The sequence below is a fragment of the Tasmannia lanceolata genome, unplaced genomic scaffold (assembly GCF_043159265.1).
Source record: "Tasmannia lanceolata isolate RefF3 unplaced genomic scaffold, GAP_Taslan_0.1 ptg000020l, whole genome shotgun sequence".
Lineage (NCBI taxonomy): Eukaryota > Viridiplantae > Streptophyta > Magnoliopsida > Canellales > Winteraceae > Tasmannia > Tasmannia lanceolata.
Genome location: NW_027518697.1, coordinates 14,962,674 through 14,988,882, shown reverse-complemented (window position 1 = coordinate 14,988,882; position 26,209 = coordinate 14,962,674). Strand labels below are relative to the sequence as shown.

Here is a 26,209-nt window from a genome sequence, read left to right as displayed (position 1 = left end):
TGCTTGGATGATATATGTTGTATCTTTTTATTCCCCGTACGGCATGTTCAGATAGGTGTATACATCTCAGGTTGTTATATTGATGTATGCCTCCTAACAAACATATATGTGCATATTGAATCAGAATGACAACTGCGCCACAAACCTCGCAGAAGAAGGGAAGAATATCATTTTGAATGACCAAATGGACAAGGTGCTCGTAGATATCCTTCTAGTTCAAATCACAGAGGGGTACAAAATCTCAAATGGTTTTAAGGATCCGGCTTCTGTAGCTGCGGCCACTGCAATGAATGCCTTTTTCAACCTCCAACTCAATAAGGAGCACATAAAAAACCGCATCAAGACTATGAAAGAAACATACAAGAGTGTTTGCATCATCCTCTGTAGAAGCGGTTTTGGTTGGGATGATGACACCAAAATGGTCACCTGCGAGAAAGAGGTCTACGATGACTACGTCGCTGTAAGAAATACTTCCTCTCAAGATACAATCTTCTTATAGTAATACCATATCCAATATCTTCTTATTTTTTATGCTCCTTATCATAAGCTAATCCAAAACATAAGAAACACTTCACTACCCATCATGTTTTGCATGACGATATGTGCAAAATCTTTGGAGATAAGTTCGCGAAAGGGGCCAGGTCTAGGACGCATGAGAATCCAAGCATAGCAAGTTCGTAGCCAGTCAGTCTTGATGACATTGGGGATGACTTTGCATATGACCATACCCCCATGTCTCACCACCCACCATCTCCAGAAGCAGATCCCACTAATGGTGGTAGTGAGACATCTCCCTTAAGACGGGCTGGTACCAGACGACAGAGGACTCGCCAGGGTGGGGCACATTTGGACAGTATGTCGCGTCTCTCAACAAGCATGGACAAGGTTGCCGATGCCCTCACAGGTGCGCGTGTCCCTGGTTACCTTGCACAGCTTCGCGAAGCTGTTAGAGGGGTTGGGGGTTTTTCACAGGATATCTTGTTGAGGACCACGGAGTACCTCACAGTAAATCCATCTCAGGCGCATCTTTTCATCATATACGAGGAGGAGGAGAGGAGGTCGTACATCCGAAGGAAGATGGCTCGTTTCATCAGGCAACAGATGGATGATTGAGGGTGGTTATGGTGGTAGTTACTGTTATATGGACAATGCTTTTATGGCACTTTTTGGGTGGTGGTTATGGTGGTAGTTACTATTATATGAACTTTACAGTCTTTGTTTTATTTTGGAAGGTGGTTATTTATTTTGGATGTTGGTAGTTATGGTGGTACCTTTTATTTTGGATGTTGGTAGTTATGGTGGTACCTTTTATTTTTATCTGTAATGATCTTTGACATTTGGATGGCGGTTAATGGCAGGCGGTGCATATTTTCTATTTTGACATTTGGATGATGCTTTGACATCTTTTCATCATGTGATATGTTGTCTTTTTGTTAGGTGAGTATTGGGAAACAGAAGTACTATGCTGTCTTTAATGGCAGGAGGCGTGGGATTTACTACACTTGGTCAGAGTGCCATGAGCAATTTGACAAATTTAGCGGAGCATGCTACCGCTCATTTGGGACGTTGGCGGAGGCTCAGTCACAGCTAGACACATATTTGGAGAGAGCCAGTTATCCGACCAGCGAAAGGGTTGAGGAAGTGCAAAGGGTAGAGGAGTTGCGAAATGAAAGGGCAGAGGCGGTGCCACAGAGGGTGTTACCATGGGTTTCCCTCTTTCTAGTTGGTTCCATTATATTGCTTTTAAGATCTGCTTCTAAAGTTTTTTTGAGTATTTATTTGTATTAGTGGATTATTTGGTAGGGCTTAGGGGGCATAACTTGCTTTATATGTGGTAAAGAACATATTATGTGCTGTTTCTTTTCCGTTTTGCCTGGCAACTGAATGCACATTCCTGTTGTTTCTTTACTCTTTCTTTTCCGTTTCCTGGCAACTGAATGCGCACTCAGTTTCTTTTCCTTTTCCGTTTCCTTCTGCCACGTCATTTCCTTTTTCCTTTCCGTTTCCTGCGCGCAGCTGAACAGGCCCTTGGTGTTACTTTTCCTTATATTATCACACAAAACTCTGAGCATTGAATCAAAGAACACCCACAGGTCACTTTGTGCGCACGCGCATGTGTTGTGTGTGGTGGTTGGGGGGGGTTCTGCAAACCAATCAAGGCCAGGGGTCTTGGCATAAGGAAATTAAAAGAAGTGAACCATGCTCTCCTACGCAAATCGCTTTGGAGATTTGGGGAGGAAGCCCCTAGCTTGTTGGTGAGAGTCATCAAAAGTAAATAAGGCTCCTCAGTGGGAGAATGGGAGGCTTTGGACAGTTTCAGGTATCAAGGGGTATCAGTTTGGCGAGGCATCATGAGAATTTCATCCAAATTTAAGTAAGGTATCAGACACAAAGTTTATCAAGGAGATCGGATTAGGTTTTGGTGGAACAAGTTGTGTGGCATGTGTCCTCTTAAGGACTTATTCTCGGACTTGTTCTTAATGGCAGCATCTAAAGAGACGCTAGTGAGTGAGTGCTTCGAGAGGAGGGGTGGAAAAGTGGTGTGGATCCCTACTTTTTGTAGGGCTTTCTTTGATAGAGTTGCCTTCTGTTACAAGGTTCTTGGAGACATTAGAAGGGTGCCATGCCATGCAGGTAGGAGTGGAAGGGTTTGGATCTGGAATTCTTCTAGACAGTTTTCTGTAAAATCCTTCTATCATCATCTTGTAGCCTTGCGACCTCTAGAGTAGCTAGGGTGTGGGAGATCAAGGCCCCGCCTAGAGTTCGTGCGTTTGGATGGACTACTCTTCTTCATAGGATTCAGACAATTGATTTCCTGCGAATAAGGCAAATGCTTACAATAGATCATTGTGCTCTTTGTGTGGAGACTAGGGAATCAGTGGATCACATCTTCATTCACTGCAAAATGGTGAGGGAGGTATGGAGTAAGTTGTTGTGTAGATTTGCAATTTCCTGAGTATTTCCAGAAACTCTCATAGACCTTCAAGGGGGTTGGTCTCTCATTCCTTGGAAAAAGAAAGGAAAAATTTTATGGAATGTATCCTTGCTAGCTACTTTGTGGGTAATCTGGAAAGAAGAAATGCGTGCGTGTTCAAAGGATTGGCAAAGAGTATTATTTATGTTTTTCTAAATGTGATCGCCTTGACTATATCTTTGGTGAAGGCCATTCCTTCATTCCGGTTTATTTCCGCTTTCGACCTTTGGAATGGGTGGAGAGAAGTTTGTTACAGCTCTGAGAGGACGAGTAAACCCACTCAGGAATGGACACCTCCGTCTCCTAGTCTTCTAAAGCTGAACTTTGATGGGTCTAGCTTGGGCAATCCGGGCCCAGCTGGGATAGGAGGTGTTCTCAGAGATGAGGTGGGTGTAGTTAAATGGGCGTTCTCAGGTCCCATTGGCGTAGCAGACTCTAGTGAGGCGGAGGTGCGAGCCTTTCATCAAGGGATCAAACTCATTCATAGAGATTCCTTAGCAGATGTGAATATGTGATAGTGGAAGGGGACGCCCTAAATGTTATCCGTTGGCGTAGGGGGTCCATATCCTCACCCCCACCCCCCCCACCCCCCACCACCACCACCACCAATGGAGATTCTCCTCGCTTTTTTATTAGATACGAGACCTTATTCAGGGTGCAAACATATCCTTCCAGTATGGTAGGAGATCTGCAAACGGGGAAGCCGATCAGTTAGCTAGGGATGGTACATTGAAAGAAGGTTTAGAATTATTCATCTGTCTTCCTCCCTGATTTTTCGGTTTTTAGTCCCTCTCGGTATCCTTGGAGGAGTATCTTTTATCTCTTTTATTTTCCATGTTTCTATGTACTGTGACCAGCTTGGTCTCTGGCTTTTGCCGTCTCTCTTAATACAATTTTCCGACATTAAAAAAAAGGAACAGTTGCATGTCACTGATTCGAATCATTTCTAATGTTTTCATTAGCATTGGGCCTAAATTTAGAGAGGGAAGACGTGACAGAGACCCGATGCTCCTAATATAAACGAGTAAGCACTCCAACTTCTTTCATTTCCCCGAACTCGCATGCAAGCAATAGCATAGCAGGTAAGCCGCGGGTTGATTCCCTACTGTTTCATTGAGAAATCTGTTCATGACTTCCCTATTGTTACTTATTTAGAGTTTCTTCGGTCAGATGCTTCTTGATCCCAGAATCCGCAGTATTTATTATTTTAGTTTCTTTTGCTTCATTCAAGTTCATTTGAGAGTTCTAGTCAATCCTCATTTCCATCTTTGAACCTAGTTGATTTAATTTCTCAGAAACTATTTCCGTGATTATTTTCTGGATATTATGTTCTTTTCTTTATGGCATGATGATCTGATGTGGAAAATTTGAGGCAGGACCAATCATTCTTCTCCAAAGGTTCAATCATGACTCTATAACTTTTGGATTTCATAAAGCCGAAGTAAACACATGGCATTATGAAAATATTCAAGAAGATGATATTGACCCATGCACATTTCCTATTGATCTCCATAAGTTGATTGAGTATGATAGAACAGGTAAAAAACAAGAGTGCCTGTCATGATCATTTCTTATTGATACTCATGTCTCTGTCAAAACCCAGCTTCCAAGCAACAGAAACAGAAAAATAACATTGACACACTGGATACATAGATATACATACAAAGTACAAACACATTTTAATTCCTTTTTTTATAGGTCACATTTTCAATTCATTTATATTATATAGTGATTAATTAACAATTTGTACTCGGTAACAATTCAAAAAAAGAAAGAGAGAAAGAAAGAAAAACACTTTGTACTCGGTAATTGGTGTATCTCTAAGGAAATATCATAGGTGTATCTCTAAGGAAATATCATATAACTACTTAATATCATTTCTATCCATCCATGAACTGTAAAAGGGTTTCTGATCTCTAGCACATCTCACACACTCATGTTTCCCAAGAGGTACTTTACTGCCAAATTTGGTACCGCTCATGTTTTGCACATAAGTACCACACTGATCTAAACAACAGAATTACACAATGAATTTTTTTAACCAGTGAAGTAGAAAAGCATACGGATGAGAAGATCAAAAATTGAAATATACGCTAACAACACGGCTTAATCACACCATACTCACAAAAACAAATGTCATCTTATAAAAACAGAGAGTGTGCATTCAGCTGCATTGTAAAGACAAATTGTATCAAACAACACAAATTGAATAAGTAATGACTAACAAACACAAACTGTTGTGGCCAATATTGAAAAGGGGTGAGATACTAGTTATTCTTCTATCATTCTTAGCAATATAAGAATTGGGAATTCACAGTACCAGTTGGGATTCTGAAGCTACAGCATCAACATTTAACTTCTAGAAGTTACGCTTTTAATACAAAGAAATGAAAGCAGAAAAAGGTAAAAGGTAGATACCATATAACACCCACATGAAGGAATATAGAATGTAATCCCGTCTAAAGGTCATGTTCTGATTCCCAATCTCAGAAGTGCCAGGATAACATGTAAGCCAAACTCACTCCCAATGCTTACTTCCCATCTCAGATTCAAATAAGCAACTCTCTCTCTGCTATTGGTGCTTGCCGATATGTCATCTGCCCATAATAATATCCATATCCACACACACCACAAAAATAGCAAGCTTCAAAGACAAAAAGCTATCGGTTGCTCAGCAAGAGGAAAAAAAATTAATGCATATTGCATTCCTTACTGGGAAGATATCGTACTACCACCACCCAATCCCATCTTCTGCCCCAACAGTGTAAGCTGCTCAACAAACTCCGCCCCTGTAAGAAGCTCCGTCGTGCCATAGATAACATGCTTAGCCGGTTGCTGACGGTGTGCCAGCTCCTGCAAGCTCCCATACTCCACATAATTCCCGCCGCCAATCATGAACACCACTGCTTCCTTGAATGGTCCTTTCGAATAATTCCCACCTGCCCCAGAGCTCGACTTAGGCGTGCGAGGATCAAACACAAGGTATGAATCAACCTCAAGGTTTGGCTTCCCTTCCATCAGTGCTTCAACAGTCCTTGTCAACTGTAACTGTCTCCCACCCGATAAAAGATTTTTCATACCCGCAGTCACAACACTGATCGACTGCCCATAGAGCTTTTCAGCCCAACCGACAAGATCGCTCTTACTAGCTGAATTTGCCGAAGCCAGTGACACATTCAATGATTTTATCTTCTTCACATACTGGAATGCACAAGTGTCCACGTCAGACTCCCTCAATGCAGCCTCCACTGCTTCCAACTCTGATTGTGGTGTAGTCTCTGCAGAAAGAAGATAAATTATCGCAAGCCTCAACTTATCAACCTTTGTCCCTTTCCCTTTAAGAGCACCAAGCAATGCATTCCTATCAATGCCTCCTTTCATCAGCATATCATTCTCGAGATTACAGTACGAATCCAATGACCTCTCCTTGATCTCACCCAACAACACAGTCGCAATGTTCGTGTGTTTATCGATTACTTTCTTCCGCTCAGTAAGCTCAGGCAACGAATTCACAGCGTTCATCAAGTGCTTTGTGTTCCCAATCAAATCCTGCCCATCAAATTCAACCCCATCTTTACCCCCGGTCCGCCTGTTCACCTCATCAACATCCTGCTTATATTTACTCAACTGGGTCTCAATTTCTTCTGCAACTTTTGGAAAAGGCGATGATCCATTGGCCCCCCAAAATGGGTCCGAATCATCAAGCTCATATGATCTAATAGCATTGCCCTTCTCCTCTTTCACACTCAACCTATTAAGTTTCAACCCGAGCACATCATGAACAAGCGGGCGATAGCTCCAATCATGTTGAATCCCAACCGAAAGCTCGAAATTCCGATCGAAAATACACAAAATCGGCCTCTGAAAAGAACTCCCTAAATTCCCACCTTCCGAAAACAGATTATTCTTCTGTATCAAATGATCCCTCAATCGCAAATCAAGCCCCGATGCAACCATCTCCGCGGGCCCACCACGCGCACATCTAATTACAGGCACAACAGCCAATGTCGCAAAAACACAGAACAAACCCCCAACAATCCTCTCAACTATCTCTTCAATTTCCCGATCCCCAGCCGAGGGATCATTCAATTGAACATATGTATCCAATTGCGCAAGCGAGAACATGTTGTCTTCTAGGGTTACAAATTCTAAGTACTGATCATATATTTTCGAGATCTTATCTATGGAATCGGATTTTAGGGTTCCGGTGGCCAGATCTTCGAGAAGGGGGCGGGGAAGGGAAGAGGAGAAATTGAGATGGAACGATTCGTAGAGAGAGCGGGACGCATCGGTGATTATACGGTGGATATTTGACGGTGAGGATTGAACGAAATAGATAGCGGGAACGTCTGGGATTGTTTGGCGTTCTTTGTCAATGAGAAAGTAGAGGGTAATTCCGTGCTTTCTAAGGTCTTTGACGTGGATCAAAGGAGAGAGAATGTCTCTGCAAAATTTGTCTAAGATCAAGATCTTGTATACTTCTTCATTCGAATTCGTGATGCCTGAGTTTGGAGGCTGATTGAGATTCAACATTCGAACGATGCAACCTGTTTTGGAGGATCAAATTAAGAAATTTTGAGTCAATTAGGGTTAGATTGTTGTGCCATTTCAAAAAAAAAAAAAAAAAGGTTAGATTGTTGTGGACAGAGAGAGAGATTCAAGATCTGAACGATGCAACCTGTTTTGCAGGATCAGATTAAGAACTTTTGAGTAAATTAGGGTTAAATTGGCCCATTTAAAAAATCGGGTTAGATTGGCGCATTTCAAAAAAAAAATTTAGGGTTAGATTGTTTGCTGAGAGAGAGAGAGAGAGAGAGAGAGAGAGAGACTTACCGGTTTGTTTATGCCGGAGATTGAGAGCCATTGCCGTCTGCAACAGAGATCTCTAACTTTCGAGGGTTAGGGTTTTGCTTCAAAACGGTTCTTCTCCTTCTTATTCTTCTTCTTCTTCTTGCCTTGCAATTGAGAGCTTGGATCGGTTTTGATTCTCTTCAATAGGACTTTAGCTGATATTGGGTTTGCTAGGCAATTGCACAGAAAGAAATTTCGCGGTTCACTTTTGCACGAGAGACCAGCCACACAGGTTGACCTCATGTAAAGGGTACGAACATATCACTTCCTTTAGATTTTAGATGGTGTAAGCCCGAATAATCCAGAATGTTTCAAATAGTTCTGTAGGGATTACACCATAGGATGATCCAAACCGTCCATTTGATGGGCCACAACGAAAATTGGTAGTGCCCGATAGATCATTTCCTTGGGATTATCCTGCCCCTCCAATCTACACATTATGGAAACCTCTATAGATCCGAGGGTTCAGATCATTCTATGGAAATACTATTTCGAACAGAAGTACCAAATTTCGGTTTGAAATTTCCGATTTAGGGGGTCCAAAATTAGTACCGAAACCGAAATTTAAAAGACCTATTTATGTTGTGGCTCATTAAATGGACGGTTTGGATACGGGCTCACACCATAAAAACACAAAAAGCCAGGGATTCGGAAGTGATATATCCGCCTCTTTTGCTTATTTGGGACACTCAGCAGCCATTTATAAATGACTGCAGAGGGGGGCTGATATGCTTCACGTCAGAAGGATTCAATGGGTCTGATTGCCATGTACACTGTTGCTAGGTGTCCCAAGTAATCAAAAGGGACGGCTCAATGCTAATGGTTATCCCTGAGGTTCAACGAATGAATGAAGCTATGATCTTATACGGACAGAGATGATGGTCTTCCTCTGATGCCAGCATCCAGGAAGAGAACTCTTTAGAAACAAGCAGACAGAGACTAGAACGACGAATTCCCCTCTGATTTTGCTTTTGGAGTGACCAATACGAAGTGATATATTTGCCCCCTTTTCTACCTCGGGCTACCCTTCTCTAGTATATTTATTTATTTTTACCTTTTCTTTTTTTTTTGGAAAATGTTCTCTAGTTTTTTCACCCTACTGCAGTACTTGCACACCCCCTTATAACGTGATTTGACATAAAGTTGCCCACTTTTCACGTCAAATCAGGTTAGAAGTGGGGTGTGTACGTAATGCAGGGGGTGAAAAATATCATCTCCCTAAATTCGCACCGATACAACGTTAATTGCAGCAGACTTTAAAACGGTTCTTAACGACAGATTACGTTACAAGGGGTGCGAATTATCCTACAGTGAGTGCGAATTCAACAGAAAAAATACTGTTGGTTTAGAATGGAATGGAACCGCAAGCCGGCAGATCCACGCTTACATTCTCGTCTCCAGCTTCTCCATTTGAAAATCAGGGGGTGCCAATATCAACCCCCATTTGAAAAACTCTAAACTCTCTGAGAATGGCGAAGGGAATTCAAGGGCAAAACCTACCTGCTGACGTCATCAATCTGATAGAACAACTAGATCGCCATTGCCTCGCTCCAGATGGATCAAACGTCACCAAATCAGCTTACTACGATCTCCAACTGGTATTCTTTTATCCTCATTTTCTCTTTCTTTTTCTTTTTTTTCTTAGTATTCTTTTTATCCCTTGTTTGCTCTCTGTTCCAGGCTAGGGAGGAGATGTCTAGAGAGAGATTGCGTTACTTAGAAGCCATGGTAATATTTCTATCTGCATTCAATTTTACGAAAACAGAAACCCTAGTTTGTTTCCAATCTAGGAAATGTATCTATCCTATGTAATTGTCTCACCATACCAAATTTAGGGTTTCTGTTTCCTAATATTGAACTTAAAATGGGTGCGTTTTTTCGATGCAATTTGGGTCTTTTTAGATTGCAGTTCATGTGGGAACTGCAATATAAGAAGACCCAAATTGTAATTTGAGTAAACCCTAAACTAAGGACTATTGAATTTGGGGGTTTTGAGTTGACAGTTCATGACTATTTAATGAAATCAGTTCTTTTTGTGGGATTTGAGCTACAGTCCTACATTGCTAGGGTTTATGTTTCTATTCGCTTTTTGTCAAACAACCAATTACTCCAAAAGCTTAAGCTGTTAGGGTTGGTGTTATTTAATCATGGGTTTTACTCCAAATACACTTATTCTGAGACTTAATTATCAAAACTTGTGTAAAATATCATTTCCAATGCACCTTAATGACTGCCCTTTTAATCATTTATACTTCAACACTGCCCCTCACGTGTGGCCTCTCTCTTTTGGGGTTGGCCGTACATGTGGCACATTTGGCCCTTCATTTGGGTTGGTCCTACACGTGGATTTTTAATATCAAGGAGTTGTTGGGTTTTGAACCCGGGACCTGCCGTGAGGCAATAGCTCTGATACCATGTGAAACAACCAATTACTGCAAAAGCTTAAGCTGTTAGAGTTGATGTTATTTAATCATTTATACTTCAACACTTTTGTTTTTGAATTGGCATCTTTAAATGTGAGAAGTCTGTGGGTTGGATTTTCTTCTTTTTGGTTAACAAAACTGAGGTGAGTTGTTTAGGCTGTATACTGCGAGGCGAATGCCATGGTTGAAGAATATCAGCAGGCAGTGTCGGTTCTTGGAGGAATTGGAGACCTGCAGGGTCTCTATCCACAGCTTGGCTTGAAAGTTTCACCTCAGGTGTCTATTCTCACTGCTCAGACCTATCACATATAGAAAAATCACGCAAGACTATGTTTATGGGTAATTTATTTATTTATTTGGCTGTGCAATTGATGGGCTCTTCTAATTTTAAAATCCTTCATCAGGGTTTCATAACCTTTGCTGTTCTTGAGAATAACTGCCTATTTAAGTTTATGCCATATAACAAGTTTGTGCTACATAATGACAACATATGCTTTAATGTAGCTTGAGGTGTACGTTAGTTATTTCCCAATTTTCTGTCATTATGTGCATAAGAGGATTTTTATTTCTCAATTTTCAGTCATAATGTGCATAAGATGATTTTTTTTGTGGGATACATCTGTCCATATATAAAATTTAGGTTTCTTAATATTATAGCCCAGATGGAGATTAACCTCCCTTATGTAAACTGACGCAGTTTCAGAGTAAAAGTTCTTTCAATCCTAATACTCGTTTTGAACATTTACAATCTCCATTTAGTTAGTAAGGATTAGAACATGGATTACATGGATCTCATCTAATTAGCAAAAAGAACAAGACAATCAAGAAATAAGGGTAAAGTCACAGTCAGTCCAAAGGAACAACTTATATACTCTCCCAAACAGTGATCATACTTTAAATCTCAATTTCCATTAACATCTAACCTTGGAAAACAAGTTGACACATTTCCTAAAGACCTTTGACTTCTGAAATAAACCTTAGAACTAAACCTTAAAATGCTCGACCTACTCGCTTGGGTTGCAAAATTCACTCCCAGACCACGAAGCTGTGACTCGACATTGGTTATCTCCCTCAGAATGTGATCCTTCCCTTGTAGGATTGAGATTTCACCCATGCTTGGAAAAGCAACCTCTCCATCCATTATGAATATGATTTCTCTGTCCTAGATTGTGTACACTACATTACATGGTTATACCAACCTCTGTAATTTATTCACTATAAATATATTGTTTTATAATTTAACAACATGAATGGACATTTAAAGATATAATTAAAACATCTAATGTCAGATATCTAGAATATATCTATGCTAGATAATTATGAATATAACATCAAATTATAAAGTTAAATAGTTCCCTTTTTAGCACGTGTTTTCATTAATGTAATCAGATGGATTACATATTGAGTACCATTTTTTGATGGATTACATATTAAGTACCACTTTTTTGTCTTTATGCATGCCTATTCTTAGAACTATACACATTTAATATATACATACATACATACATACCTATGTACATACACACACACACATAATGGTTCAGATCTGTTAAACTAAACAAAATTTGTGATTCATGTCTCCTTTTCCATGCCAAAACTGATAATGCTGATCCATTTAAGATCTTTATTAAACAAGGATGAAAATAGAGCAACAAAAAGATGTTTTCTGGTTAAGAAAAATTCAGCTTGGAAACTGATCATGTAGTGCATAAATTACAGACGATTCAGATCTGCTAAACTAAAGAAAAATTTGAAATTCAGATATTCTTTCCATGCCAAAGCTAATAATGCTGATCCATATATGACCTTTGCTAAACAAGCATGAAAACAAAGCAATAAAAAATGTTTTCTGGGTAGAAAAAATTCAACTTGGAAATTGATCATGCAACACCAAGTGATCTTATGGAAATTCATCTTGTAAATTTATCTTGCAACACCAAGTGGTCATTTGGAAATTCAGCTTAACTAACTCTACCTATGTTTCATGGGGTTTCCAAGTGATCATATGGAAGATTAAAACCCTCATTTAAGATGTTCACATCACATGTATTTGTAGTAGATTGTGGTGACGAGATTCCCCATGTCTCTTGCTGTCGAGTTTTTTCTTTGTCAAGGGAAGGTTGAGAGAGAGAGAAAGAATATGCTTGTTGTTTTACAGTCATCAATAATTGTGCTGGTACATTGGTTGCTTTTGTTTGGCAGGAAACATTTTAACATATGTTGGCAAATTTCAGGTTTATGAGTCTCTTGAGCATCGGCTAGTCATTGCAGAGGCTGCTCAAAGATTGAGACTGCCTCTGCTTTCTAAGGATGGTGAAATTCACGAGGAAGAGATAGAGAAATTGAGTATAATGTCAAGAACCTCCCTTGATAGTACAAGCACCAGTATCACCATTACCTCGAGCTCTAATTCAACAAATTGTAGCAATAGCTTGGTAAGTAGCGGTGGAGGTGTGGCAAACAATTATCCTCTTCCCAATACTTCTGACCTTGTGGAACCGGGAGTTGGTGGCGTGCCGAACCGATTTCTTGGAATTACACCTAGTTTTTTATGGCAAGCTCAGCTTCAGCAAACCCCTTCTTCTGTGGTATGTTCTTCTTAGTTGAAGCTTATGGTATGTAAGTAGAGACTCAAGGTTTAAAATTTTGGTTTCGGCTCCAAAACCGAAACCAAAATTTCAGCCGAAATTCGGTAAAAAAAAAAGCAAATTTTATTATTGTGCCGAAATTTCGCTAAAAAATTACTTCTTGAAATTTTTTATTCTGGCCTAAATTTTGGATTTAGGTGGTTTCAGTGTCGATCACATCTGAAATCCGAAATTTCGGTATTTCGGCTGTAATTTAAAACCATGTAGAGACTTACTTGTTAACAGACTGATCTATCAGTTCATGATTTCTTTTAAATTAACGCATATCAGTTTTTCTTTACCTCTTCTTTTCAATCTGTATGATTTCTTTCTAATCATTTCGTCCTCAATAGTTTGGATATCACTATTTGCCTGTTATAACCTGACCTTCTCTGCCTTCTGTTTAATTTTGTCAATAGGCAGACACCTGTCATAACCTGACCTTCTCTGCCCCCTGTTTAACTCTTTTTTTTTCCGCTTGTATTCTGTTTTATTCCTCTTTAATAAAATCTGTTAACCATTAAAAAAATAAGTTATAAAAATAAAAAAATGAGTGAAACATGTAATTCTGTTCCGAGCCTTCTGCAAACATTTCTGAGACCTGGCTATCTCCTTGTAGGACATGGCAGAGTATCAAATGTCACTTTCCCATGAGATTGAGGCACGCTTAAACTCTAAGTGTGACAAGTTAGCCGATGCCTTTGTAGTGGATGAAATTGGTAGGTCCTAAAGCTGTTGATTAGAGATGAAGTGCTCTGTTGTGATTGTAGTTTTATTGATACAGCTAATACCCATCTATCTTTTTTCATGGTACAGACTCCTATTCAATAAGTCAATTTCCGAGTGCTCGGCTTCCAGAAAGGTTCGGTTTTTGTTATTTTGCATAATGTTTCCCTCTGGAATTTAATATTTATGGAGAAGTCAATCCCATTGCCATTATGAGTTCTGTTCAAAGATGATATTATCAGCCTAGATGTAGAATTGCCATCTTTCTCAACTTATTTCTCTGTTTGAATGTATCTGTGAAATTGGAACTACTAGTGGAACTAAAAAACATGGGGTTGGCCCTACACAACAATGCACAAATATTTAGGGCACTCTGCTTCGCACTTATTGTTAATTTGCGTGTAAATTAACTTGGAATGGAAACATATGACTACAGTTACTCTGTTGTTTGATGCTTGCTGTATATACGTAAAGCACGATTATTTTCGGTAATTGGCATCCTTCTAATTGTAAGCTTGCGTCAGTTGTAGTCTACTCAAGACCAACTTTGCCACTATAACACATCATTGTGGGTTTACCTCTTTGGAGTAGAGTTAATTTATTAGCAGTTAGCACACTAGTTTTTATTAAAGCCTTATTTTTCCTGTTCTGATTTATATTCTCGCTTGAAAATATTCCGTTTTGAGTGTTGAAATTGTAGCAGACAGAAGGTTCATACTATTTGGTCAGTTTAATTTCTCCATGGATGCATTCTATTTACTGCATTCTGTGATGACCAAACTCACTCTTAGTAGTAGGTCTATATCAGCCTTTACGTTTCTTTTCGTCCAGGGTAAAGTTAATAATTGAGGAGATTGAAAGGGAAGAAGCAGCTTTGCGAGAGGATCTCTATTCGGCAGATAGGAAGTTCGCGGAGTACTATAATGTGAGTGAACAATCTACCACTCCCCATCTTTTGAACTCAATGCTTCATCCATTCAGGACCAAGTTTTGCATTGTGATGGTCATAAAAAGTTCTACATTATTGTGCGTTTTATGTCCATAGTTTGAAATTTCGGCCACAATCCAAAATTTCGGATTTCGGCCAGGACCGACACCGAAAGTACCTGAATCCGAAATTTCCAAAATTTCCACCAAATTTTTTTAATTTTGGTCAAAATTTCCACCGAAATATTGTAAAATACCGAAATTATTTTCAGAAATTTTACATGATTTCAGTCGAATTTTTGGCCAAAACCGAAATTTTTCAGTTTCGGTTGTGGCCGAAACTGACGTTTTAAACCTTGTTTATGACTATCTCAAGTGATTGTTGTTGTTTCTGATGGTATTATCACTTGCTAATGTATTTTGCACTTATTAAGGTCTTAGAGCAAATACTTGGGGTGCTCATTAAGCTTGTCAAGGATTTGAAGCTGCAACACCAACATCAATATGTAAGCTTACCTACTTGTCTATCAACTATAAGTCTGAACTGTATAAAGGGTTAAAACTGAGTGCTAGTTTTGAAATAATGTATGCGTGAAAATAGTATGCACTTCAATAAAGGGTTAAAATAGAGTGCTAAGTATGATTTATGAAATAATGTATGCTTGGAAATAGGTATGCTTCATCCGGAGTAATATATTGTCTATTTATGTTGAATAGGATGAGTTAAGGAAAAATTGGCTATGCAAAAGGTGCGAGACAATGAATGCCAAATTGAGGTTCGTCCCCATAGTTATCATCTGATTGTAGTTGGAGATTGCTTTTACTACTGGTACTGTTTAGACTTTGCATTTGTGGCTTTGAACTGAACCTGTGAAGGCCTCGATTTATAATCAAAGTGACGAGAATTTTTTGCTTTGGATTCGATGCATCAACTTGTCTAAAGCTTTATACTAAATCTTTTGATGTGGGTGAACTTTGGTTATAGGGTTTTGGAGCATCTTCTCCTTCGCGACACTTACACCCAGGAATCAATACCGGCCCTTCATAAAATTAGGTTTGTGGTGTTGGGTGATGATTTATGTGTCATTAAGGAGGTAATCTAATCAATGCTTTTTGTTTGCAGGAAATATCTTTTGGAGGCTACAGAAGAGGCGTCCATCGCTTACAATAAAGCGGTATGGTCAAGTTGGCTAACTTGCCTGTGCTATTAAATTGATTGGCTCATCAAAGTTAAGAAGATATGAAATGACCTTGATGTTTTCAGAAAGTAACCAAAGGATGTCTAGTTATCCTTTAATACAACCAAGTGGCACATGTATTTTGTCAAGTCAGCATTTAAGGATGTCAATTGGTCACATACAATTGACGATGATGTTTTCAGAAAGTAACCGAAGTACCTCTACTAATCCTTGAACACGATCAAGTAGCACATGTTTTTTTTTTCTTTGTCAAAACAGCATTTAAGGATGTCCATGGGTGCCATTCAATTCCCATTTTTGTCAAAACAAAAAAAATGAAAGGATGTGAATATCGCTCAGTTACTAGGTGAACTTCGGGTCGTGTGCCCTGTCTGTTGGTTCCCACATCAGCATTTCATTTCTCACAATAATGAATACCCACTAAATGGGTTTTCATTCTATTTAGGTTGTGAACTAAACTCTTTTGCTTGGAGACATTGCAGCAAGGGCTGCAAGGTGGGCAGAAAATTAAAATAATATAACCCCTCCTTTGAAAATTCAGCAGTCATGCTAAGGCATGAACTCGTGGTAGTTTTTTATTTTATTTTTCATTTAAATGAGATTATAGCCCTAAACTGTTAATCACTCAATATGTTTTCTCTCTCTTTGATTAATTGGCGTCTATGGTATTCTGCTCTGTTTTTTTTATTTCCAGTTATTTTTGCTATAATTCATGCTTACTTTGCACTAGGTTACACGTCTTCGAGAATATCAAGGTGTCGATCCCCATTTTGATTCAATTGCAAGGCAGTACCATGACATTGTAAAGGTAAGTTTAGTTTCTCTGATGGGTAAGTGTCGAACTAGATTGGCTTGAGTGGTTAAAGTCTAATCTTGTCATTCTACTTTCAGAAACTGGAAGGGATGCAATGGACTATTCACCAAGTTGAAATGGATCTGAAACGCTCATTGGAGCATCCAGCTGCATAAAATTTATGCCCCTCAGTCATATCCCCACCAAAACTGTACTATTCTTTCACTCAATTACAGCCCATGGATTTATTTAAATCTATATTGGTTCGTGCTTGAAAATAAATTATAGATACTCCTGCATTGTAAGGTGGCTATAACATTTAGTGGATTAGTTCCTCTATCATACATTTGTTTGCCATTATCATGTTGACCAAACCTCCACATGTACTTAGAATTTACATAAGCTATTAGCTTAGGGTCACATGTTTTTTTTTGGTGTGTGTGCGTGTGTTTTTTTACGCATATTTCAAAGTTGTGCACGACAGATGTATAGTTGATTTCGTCTTATTCTGTTTGTCAATTACCAATTCATCTTGCTTTGATTACACTTGTTTGACTGCACAATACTTATTTTCTGGTGCCTATCCTGATGCCTCCTTGCATTGGATCATTATGACTCAGTCTCACTTCTGTCCTGAATCTTGATTGCCATTCAACATGGTTGTCCGACAACTTAGTGTATCGATGAATTGCCATTGCCACATTCTTGGGCAACCACCTAGGTAATGTTCTGGGAGCATACATCCTTAGGTGTAATCACTAGCACCTAATTTTGGGTTTCCTAAATTTTTAATTATTAGCTGCGCTGAAAATTAGGTGCAAGTGATTACACCAGATCATGCTCTTCAATTATTGGTTTTCATCTAATGATATTTTGTTATGCATATTCTTGTGTTGACAGTAAAGGATATGAACTCCTACCATTTCTCATTCTTATTCTTTCAAAATATCCTTACTGCTTCGCATTTTTTTGCAGCCCTTCTCTGGTTTCTATTCTGTTATTACAGCAGAAATGTTGAAAAGTTTGAAACCTTACGTCGAGGCTGGTCTCTGTTTTATTGTTTTTTTTCTCAGACAGGTCTGATTGTATCATTCCCCTTCTATTATCGTTGTCGTTGTGTTGATTTTGTAACATTCATCAGTATTTTGTTTTTCTCAACAAAAAAAAATTCTTTTAATGGATTACCATTTTGATATTTACCTTTGAGAATTGACTGGTTGTCTGCTGTTCATAGTATCTTTTGAGATATGGTGGTCCCTAATGTGGATTGGCCAGATCTCACCGATCTAACGGTCCAATTTCTCTGAAAGTTTCTATTAATCGGATGAGCGTTGATTGGGATCACTTGATTGGTGCATTTTTTTTTTTTTTGTACCATGGCCCACCTATGCTAGATTATTAATGGTTCTGATCATCTACCATATAACCAATTTATAAAATCTGTTTGGATTGCAAAAATTTTTTGGAAAAGTTTGGAAAGGAAAAACTTTTCCGAAATTTCTTCCTTTTCTATTGTTTCATTTTGCATGGAAAAAAAAAATCTTAAACCAGCACGGTTCAATTTTGATTTTCAGGGACTTTCAATTCATTATGATATCCCCCTAAATAAGCCATAACCATATTATTTCCTTTATTTCTTTTCTGCAATGGTCAAAGTTTTCCTAGGAAAAAAAAATTCTGCTAAAATATTTTTCTTGCAATCCAAACAGGGTTATGTGAAGGAGAATTTTTGCATAGGGGGATGAAGGAATGTAATTTTAAAAACTGAAAATGGCTTTAAGAGAGACATGTTGTAGATCTAGGGCCCTGGCCCAGCATACAGGTGGCAGTGCCATGTTGGTGCTGTAGATTTAGTGTGCCCCACTAATCTGAGCCATGTAATCTAGTCCAAACATGATCAGAAAATCCTAACCATTGATTGAATTTTGATCAAATAGTTGACAGGATCTTAAAGATTTTAGAATTATCTTTTTTAATCCTGGTTTTGTTCAATGGCTTTAAGACCATCCAATAAATGAACAGAGTTAGAGGGTTTACTGATATTGGCGCTACTATGTTTTGATAATGGCCCGAACATACATTGTCGTTTATTATTTAACCAACTGTTAAAAGCTATTACTAGCTAATTAAAATAGAAAAGACAAGTAATTTGGTGTCATTATAAAAAACATGGTAGTGCAAATATATCTGGTGTAAGAAAAGCTGAAAAAATATTTTGTAAATTTAACAAGATAATTGCGAAAAATTCTCAGTGACAATTTTTTTAGGGAAATGATATCAGCACAACAACCATGTTTTGGTAATTGCACTGAACCTATCTTGCCATTCCTTATTCAAAGAGCTCTCAAGGGTTATTACAGTTCCCAAAAAGCTCTTACAAACCAATTAAAAAGGAAAGGACAAGATGGGTCAGTGAAATTATCAAAACATGGTTGTGCTGATATCATTTCCCTTTTTCTAAAGCTAGTTGAGAACGATATGTATGGGAATGTCATTCTCCGTAAAATTTAAGACAAAAGTAAGAAAAATAACCCAAAAATACAATTAAAGTCTGCCCTTACTGCCATATAAGAGGTAGTTTGGGATCAATTGTGCGGATGATTTAGCTGTCCTGCCCCACTGCTTGGACAATCTTAAGCTTAATTGGATGGTTGGGATTCTCTAATCAATGCGATTTTGTACAATCTCACCAATAGTTGGGCCCACTGTTTGGATGGTCAAGATCATCACACCAGAGCCACATGTAGGAAGGTTATTAATATCATGGTTTTAAATTTCAGCCGAAAACATTCCAAATGTACAAAAAATCGGTCGAAATTTTGGCTAAAATTTTGATAAAATAATTTATTTTTTTATTGTTTTACAGAATTTCGGCGGGCATTTCAAGACTATTTACAGAATTTCGGTTTCGGCAAGGCCTGAAATTGTCCCAAACCGAAATTTAAAACCTTGTTCGTACAGCGGGTCCCCCCCCCTTGAAATGTATAGCGGGTCCACAAGAAAGGAACCAACGGGAGGCTTTTTAAGCGCAGATAAGCTCCCTCTTAAACAAAACATATTAAGCAGAAAATAGATAATTTTGAACCCCCATGGTTATGATAATGGCACCCAAATATTTCCCTTAATTAGGCCATTCCCACATCTCCCTTCCTAAACATATAAAATTTAGGGTTTTAGGACGAGAGAAGAGTAAAGAAAAAACCATGAGCAGGAGCTTGGGGATTCCTGTGAAGCTTCTTCATGAAGCAGCAGGGCATATAGTAACAGTGGAGTTGAAGAGCGGAGAGTTATACAGAGGGAGCATGATCGAATGCGAAGATAATTGGAATTGCCAGCTCGAATCCATCACTTACACTGCTAAGGTATAAAAAAAACTTTTATCTCTAAAACCCTAAAGTTTAGATTATATGTTTGTTTACTTTGATGATTCTATTTCCTTCTTTCGCTTTTATTACATAGATCTAGAAAAACCCTTTAGTGTATATCTCTAAAACCCTAGAAAAACCCTAATGTGTAGATCTCTAAAACCCTAGAAAAACCCTGAAGTGTAGATTATATGTTTTTTAACTTTTATTATTCAATTTCCTTCCTTCGCTTTAATTGCATAGATCTCTAAAACCCTATAGTGTAGATCTTTAAAACGCTAGAAAAACCCTAAAGTGTAGATCTCTAAAACCCTAGAAAAACCCTATAGTGTAGATTAAATGTTTGTTTCACGGTTTCTGAGAAAAACTGTGAAATCGTTAGATTGCAAACCCTAAGGCCATGTTTGGATTGCAGGGATTTTATGGAAAAGCTTGGAAAGGAAAATATTTCTAAAGTAAGAATTTTATGACATGGGTCTCTAAAACCATAGGAAAACCCTAGTCCCTAAAGTGTAGATTATATATATTTGTTTCACGGTTTCTGAGAAAATCCATGAAATCGTTAGATTGTAAACCCTAAGGCCATGTTTGGATTGCAGGAATTATATGGAAAAAGTTTGGAAAGTAAAATATTTGTAAAATTTCTTACCTTTTTTTACTTACGAAAGAGATAACTTGAACTAACCCTAACCAATTTTTACTTAGGTGGACCTTCAATTTTTGTTAATTTTCCATCAGAAATGTTCTTCTTGCAATCCAAACAGGGACTCATTGAATTCATCTGGGTAGAGCATTTTGATTCGCCTTATTTTCTAAGAGCTTGTTTTATTGGTTCTTCCTGTTTTTTGTGTATTTTTTTCATTTGGAAGCAGCATTTTGTCCTTTGAATATTTTCATGGCGAACAACAACGCAATCATTGATCCAGGCTTTTCAAAGTGTTGACCTCTCTTGTATTTTCCTGCTTGCTTCCTTTTAATAAAGCTCATATTATATTTCAGAAAAGAAAAAAAATGCATTTGATAGAACATCTTAACCATCCAAATAAGATTGTGCAATGGTTATGGATAGAACAGTGAGCAAGACACCACATCCAATGCTCAAAAATCCGACACTTGAATGGGTGTATTGATGATCAGTCATATTGTGTTTATGGTTGCTATATAGGAGCCAAGTATGCTAGGGTTCCTCCTTTTTCTGTTGTCTTTTGGGCATGAAGAGCAAGAAACTATAAATCGTTATTGTTTTCTCCTTTTTCTATTGGTATTTGGCCATAAGGAGCCTGAAATAGTAAGCCAGCGTTGCTTGTTTGTTTGTTACAACTGTTTGAAGCAGTGTTTGTTTTTTCAACATAGAGTATGTAAATTTCTATCGCAAACTGGATTCAATATGCTTTCGTCACTACCGCTGGTCATTTGTAGAATCACTTTTATTTGATAAAAAAGAAGTGATGTAGTGATGTACTAGGTTAGGATTTCCACTTGGACAAGAATTCATCTGTAATTTCTGATTCAGGTCATTGAATTCAAACTCAAAACATTCATCTTGTTTGTCTTTTCCAGTTGTTAGATCATTATTTTTTTAAAATATTTAGTTGTTAGGTTATTAATATCTTGGGTTTGGTTGTTGATTGAACTGCTTGCTTGAAGCTAAGGGTCATTTTTTTTTTCAAAGGCTTGGTTGAACGTTAAGTTTAGTCTCTTTGTATTGAATTGTTTAATTCTTGCTTACTGGTTGCTGGTTACAACTTGATATATTGCTTATTTGTGGGAAGGTGTCACAAACTTCTCTTCAGAGCAAATGTGATCTAGAATTTATATCTGTATTGATGTCATTGTCTCTTATATTGTAGGATGGGAAGGTGTCACAGCTTGAGCATGTGTTCATCCGAGGTAGCAAAGTTAGGTAAGTTCATCATTCATTTTATCCAAGAAAATAAACTGATATGCATATTGTTGATTAACTGCCGCTAAGCCCTGATACCGATGTGACTCACATTAGGTTTATGGTCATACCTGATATGCTGAAAAATGCTCCAATGTTCAAGCGCCTCGATGCAAGAATCAAGGTATGCTGTGCTTGTGTTTACTTCTCTCGTACATGGATCATAACTCCCTTTCTGATTTATTTTGTCGATTTGCTTCTTGAAGGGTAAGGGTTCGGCTCTTGGAGTTGGACGTGGTCGTGCCGTTGCAATGCGAGCCAGGGTAAGTTCCGATCACCATTTTTTTATCCATTTTCTTATGGCGTAGCAGTATCATTTTAGTAAACCTTGTCATTTTAGTAAAACATTATCATTTTAGTAAACCCTTGTTTCAATATGTTTTCCTCCTTTCAGCTTTCTCTCATTTTCCTTTTCTGACCATCTTGGTTGTGTATCTTTCTCCTCTCTTTTTTTAATAAAATCTAACGTCATTAAAAAAAAAAATTGAAACCTTGCCATGCCGTGCTGTTATTTCCCAAGTTATATGTATCATGAGTTGTTCTTTGGAAACCCTTATTGCAAGTTGGACTTAGCTATTATTGAACCTTGTCATGCCATTTTATGCACTGCTTTTGTGCTGTGACCCTTCTTCCTACATTTTGTCCTTAGTCATCCATTAAGTGATAATTCAAGCTCCGTGATTATTTATAGTTTCTCGTCTGTTATTTTATTTTGTGAATCTTCATTGCCATTTATATTTATTCCCAAAATGTGGCAGAGAACAAAAAAGAACATTGGCCTTTGAGCTGTTGTTGTCCCAATTAACATATTTAGGGAAATGTACATTTGGGGTCAGAATACATCACCTGGCCTTTGGTTCTTGTCCAGTCTGGAATTGCATATGATCTAGTATTGCATGAGTATCTGTTGAATATCAATTGCTTGTTAGCATGTATTATGTCATCTGTATGTTTCAAACTATATTGGAATCTGATGATTTTTTAGCAAAACAGGGTATAAATTTTCAAAATGATCGTTGGTTTCATTTGTGTGTGCAGGCTCAGGCTGCTGGTCGTGGGGGTGCCCCTCCCGGTAGGGGTGCTCCGCCCCCAGTAAGGCGGTAGTTATATCCTTAGACAGACTTCCATATCTTGTTGTGACGGGGTTTTTGTTTATCTTAGAGCTCACAAGCTCCATCTCGTTTGAAAAATGATAAATGATTGTAGTAAAAGTCACTAATCCTTTAATGTATGTCATCTGGTTTTAGCCCTATTTCCTTCTAGGCATTTGTGTATGAACAACATGTAGTTAGTGTAATCTCAAGGGAGTGTTTCTGGAAAACAAAGTATTGACTGCAAAAAGTGCACTTTAGGTCATGTTTGGCTACTGTGAATAAACATTCCAAGGAATATTTGTGTGGATAGTTGTGACTTGTGAGAGATGGAGCGACTTGAGAGAGGGAGAGAGAGGAGCATGAATAATATAATACTTAGAAAACCAGAAAGCACAAAACCAATTCTAAACGGGTATTTTCTTGTCACTAATTTTTAGGGATTTCCTATTCTATCTCTATTCCCTCGTACTCAATTCTCTACCACTCAGTGCCATGCAGTTGGGCCCATGAATATTTAGCAATCTTGTAGGTAACTGTCAATCTCATCATAGTTCATGAAAGGCTGACCTATCATTCAGAAAAGTTTAAAAAAGCAAGGGAAGTGATATCAGCACAACAGTGTCTTGAAAATAAAAAAGAAAAGAGTGGATATCATTTCCCTATTGAATTTTTTTTCTTGTTTTTCCTCGTTACCAATTTACTAATGAGTTCCTTTCACGTTCTTCATGAAAATTTTCTAAAGGATTCATTAGCCGACCCCAACTAGTTTGGGATAAAGGCTTAATTGAGTTGTGTTTAACAATTACTAATGAGTTGATTTCGAAAATAAGAGAGAAATAAGATTATTAGTCTCCTCCAATACCCTCCATCATTTTCTATTCATCAAATTATGATCTCTGTGACAGAGCCCACGCTGGTCTGGCGGTGGCCCACTAAAACCAATGGCTCCAATCAACATAGATTTATCACATGTACAGTGGAACATAATAGTTTGTTAACACAGACCCAGGTACATTTTTCTTTGGTTTAACAAGGATTGACACCTCGGAGAGAGGATGTCTTCACAATGTACTTTTGTTCACTCTTCACCACATAACAGTCTGTGGAATACAAATCACTGAATCAAATTTCAGTAAAGATATAGGATTGTCAATACGAAATGGCTGAAGTCCATTGATTATACAAATAAAAACACATTGATCTCAACCAAATATATAGGATTGGCTTAGGGGAGGAGCTATATATGTGGTGCATGAGGGGAATCAACTCATTCCAAATAATCTTTCCCCTCATCAATCAACAGCACAGCCACAAGAGATAAAGGACCAACCAAACAATATATACACATTCCAAGCCAAGCATCTTTACCCTGGAATGATGGATAAAGATCCTGGAAGCTCCATCTTGCTCTTATCTTCACAAACTTTCTGCAAAAAAAAAATTTCACTCTGATAATCAAAAGCCACTAATACCCAATAATGTCAAAGGACTGAACTGCTCTTGTTCACTTACGAGATTCGGATTTGGTCATTTTCTTTCTAATCCTTGGTAATCCACCTGCGCCCACGGATTTCATACCCACCATAACTTTGATCACTGCTTTCTCCACCACTCTCTGCACTGGTATACCCTGATCTCCGCCGATGATGTCTTTTCCCCCTCGCAACCGCACTATCACTGATGCTTCCATTCAAGAGAGGATCATCGATTCCACGGATCACTCGCTTGGTTGGTGATGAGGAATTGATGCAACTATCATCCTTGATTCTCCTCTTTTCTTTTTCGTTCTTCTTTATGTTTCGGGAGATCTTGTGAATCGTTTCATTGAACCGTGATAAGCCCTTTTCCATGGGCTCCACAGCTTGCGTAACGGTGAACTTGACATCATTCACGATCTATCCAAAAAGCCATACTAAAGATTCTCAGCCAAAACATAGTTACATAAAAAACACAAGTAATAGTAATAAAAGAGATGAGACTATTGTTTTACTGTGTTGTCATGCCGCAATATTTGTTTTTTGTGTGAGACTAAAGAAGCTTACATATCCACCACCACCAAGGACAACATCACGAACACTTTCTTTGATAGTCATTCCACTCTTGACATTGATATCTGGCTGGGGAAGTCGTAGCTTAGTGGGGCGTTCACTGTCCCTCACCTCATCAGGGTCAACAAGGCAGTCAACGGATGCATAGTCTCCAAGAACTGAAACATTTCCGGTATATCGGTCGCCCATTAGGGCATATGGCTTGGCAGGGAAGACATAGAGGTGAACAATAGAAGCAACACCCATCTGTGCTGGAAGAATATAAAGTTCATTAGACTTCAATCTTATTCCTAAGAGATAGGAGACTAAATTATTGACTGATCAACTCGAACTTTCAATAGATAGGCAGTACACTTGTACGGCTGCTCAGACCTCTATTATTTGTCATTCTTATGGATAAACAAATTAAGAACTATGTAGAACCAAATGAAGATACTGATGCAAGGAATATGTTTAAATAAAAATGTAAATAAATCAAAAGATGGAAGATAAAGGTCAAGGCTGCAAACTATGTATCGCGACGTTTTGATAAAATGACAAAATCCCGAAATAATCCTGAGATTTTAAAAATATGGCGATATTTTCATTTTTATCATAAAATATAATATCCAGATATTTTTACAATATTTTTATTTTATATGTATATTTTAAATAATTTTATTTTTATCATTTTTTTCCCGATATAAACCCGGAAAAAAAAAATAGTATATCCCGAGATTTTCCCTCGCTGAGAAATTCCTGAGCACAATATTTGTGACATAGGTTGCAAAAACCTATTAGCTTCATCCTAGGAGGGATGTAAGGAATGTTGCACGGATACCCCAGTTGGAGCCACATTCCCATGACAAATACTTCCCAGAGAAATGGAGCTTCTATGACTCCAAGGGGTGCATATTACTCCTAATGGCCATGTATCCAAAACATGTTTATGGATTTTCCAAGAAAACTTAAGTACTATGCAAACGTGTCTGAACTTTTTAATGCAATCAAGAAGTCATTTACCCGGGCAAACACTTCATCGAAATATCTTTATTTTTTATTTTTTTGAAAAATGACAAAAAAAAAAATTTGAGCTACACTTTCTTTAATCAAGAACAAAAAGCATTACAATAACATTGCTGAGGGTGGAATTTCTAAGACAAAGGTTTTGGTATGAAATGGATGTTTCATAGATCCATCAAAAACACGATCTTGCATTGAAGCAATGTCTTCGACAATACGGGGAGGAATCTCTGGAGGT

General features: G+C 38.1%; 5 protein-coding genes across 9 annotated transcripts in view; 3 read left to right on the top strand and 2 right to left on the bottom strand.

Annotated features, from left to right (window-relative positions):
* The first annotated feature begins 106 nt into the window (after positions 1-106).
* Positions 107-499, top strand: LOC143853796 (uncharacterized). The gene has a single exon (XM_077363527.1). It carries the CDS (start codon positions 107-109, stop codon positions 497-499), a length of 393 nt encoding a protein of 130 aa, XP_077219642.1.
* Positions 500-5,223: 4,724 nt separating this feature from the next.
* ATSLY1 (Sec1/munc18-like (SM) proteins superfamily) lies at positions 5,224-7,955 on the bottom strand. Its single transcript, XM_077364672.1, has 2 exons — positions 7,808-7,955; positions 5,224-7,521 (listed from the first exon to the last, which is right to left on the bottom strand). Exons 1-2 carry the CDS (start codon positions 7,836-7,838, stop codon positions 5,684-5,686), a joined length of 1,869 nt encoding a protein of 622 aa, XP_077220787.1. The 5' UTR covers positions 7,839-7,955; the 3' UTR covers positions 5,224-5,683.
* A 1,144-nt stretch (positions 7,956-9,099) lies between these two features.
* On the top strand, positions 9,100-17,719 carry AUG4 (HAUS augmin-like complex subunit). 2 transcript variants are annotated; one of them, XR_013237645.1, is made up of 15 exons: positions 9,100-9,423; positions 9,506-9,553; positions 10,405-10,524; positions 12,483-12,836; positions 13,495-13,594; positions 13,692-13,737; positions 14,433-14,526; positions 14,963-15,034; positions 15,246-15,304; positions 15,514-15,582; positions 15,652-15,703; positions 16,458-16,535; positions 16,619-16,731; positions 17,141-17,241; positions 17,496-17,719. XR_013237645.1 is itself a non-coding variant. In XM_077365117.1 (14 exons), exons 1-13 carry the CDS (start codon positions 9,295-9,297, stop codon positions 16,694-16,696), a joined length of 1,299 nt encoding a protein of 432 aa, XP_077221232.1. In that variant the 5' UTR covers positions 9,100-9,294; the 3' UTR covers positions 16,697-16,731; positions 17,496-17,719. The 2 variants fall into 2 exon arrangements, 1 of the variants encoding a protein (XP_077221232.1); XM_077365117.1 differs by lacking the exon at positions 17,141-17,241.
* A 1,938-nt stretch (positions 17,720-19,657) lies between these two features.
* On the top strand, positions 19,658-23,079 carry LOC143854311 (small nuclear ribonucleoprotein SmD3b-like). Its single transcript, XM_077364195.1, has 5 exons — positions 19,658-19,882; positions 21,736-21,788; positions 21,885-21,951; positions 22,034-22,090; positions 22,866-23,079. Exons 1-5 carry the CDS (start codon positions 19,724-19,726, stop codon positions 22,929-22,931), a joined length of 402 nt encoding a protein of 133 aa, XP_077220310.1. The 5' UTR covers positions 19,658-19,723; the 3' UTR covers positions 22,932-23,079.
* A 1,143-nt stretch (positions 23,080-24,222) lies between these two features.
* Positions 24,223-26,209, bottom strand: part of LOC143854560 (protein LAZ1-like) — a 33,028-nt gene continuing 31,041 nt past the window's right edge. For 3 of the 4 annotated variants that reach the window (XM_077364588.1, XM_077364589.1, XM_077364590.1), the window contains exons 8-10: positions 24,964-25,215; positions 24,434-24,816; positions 24,223-24,348 (exon numbers count right to left, since the gene is read on the bottom strand). In XM_077364588.1, the coding sequence (XP_077220703.1) occupies positions 24,460-24,816; positions 24,964-25,215 (609 nt within the window). In that variant the 3' untranslated portion in view covers positions 24,223-24,348; positions 24,434-24,459. Of the gene's footprint in view, positions 24,349-24,433; positions 24,817-24,963; positions 25,221-26,209 lie in introns of those variants that run through there. The other variant, XM_077364591.1, reaches the window with a different exon arrangement.

What these genes read in the sequence shown, in the direction of transcription:
- AUG4 (XM_077365117.1), top strand. Translation starts at nt 9,295, where the DNA reads ATGGCGAAGGGAATTCAAGGGCAAAACCTACCTGCTGACGTCATCAAT. An exon ending in CTTACTACGATCTCCAACTG is followed by an intron (nt 9,424 to 9,505) that starts GTATTCTTTTAT and finishes TCTCTGTTCCAG; the next exon opens with GCTAGGGAGGAGATGTCTAG. An exon ending in AGTACCATGACATTGTAAAG is followed by an intron (nt 16,536 to 16,618) that starts GTAAGTTTAGTT and finishes TTCTACTTTCAG; the next exon opens with AAACTGGAAGGGATGCAATG.
- LOC143854311 (XM_077364195.1), top strand. Translation starts at nt 19,724, where the DNA reads ATGAGCAGGAGCTTGGGGATTCCTGTGAAGCTTCTTCATGAAGCAGCA. An exon ending in CCATCACTTACACTGCTAAG is followed by an intron (nt 19,883 to 21,735) that starts GTATAAAAAAAA and finishes CTTATATTGTAG; the next exon opens with GATGGGAAGGTGTCACAGCT. An exon ending in ATCCGAGGTAGCAAAGTTAG is followed by an intron (nt 21,789 to 21,884) that starts GTAAGTTCATCA and finishes GACTCACATTAG; the next exon opens with GTTTATGGTCATACCTGATA.
- ATSLY1 (XM_077364672.1), bottom strand. Translation starts at nt 7,838, where the DNA reads ATGGCTCTCAATCTCCGGCATAAACAAACCG. An exon ending in TCTCCGGCATAAACAAACCG is followed by an intron (nt 7,522 to 7,807) that starts GTAAGTCTCTCT and finishes CCTCCAAAACAG; the next exon opens with GTTGCATCGTTCGAATGTTG.
- LOC143853796 (XM_077363527.1), top strand. Translation starts at nt 107, where the DNA reads ATGTGCATATTGAATCAGAATGACAACTGCGCCACAAACCTCGCAGAA.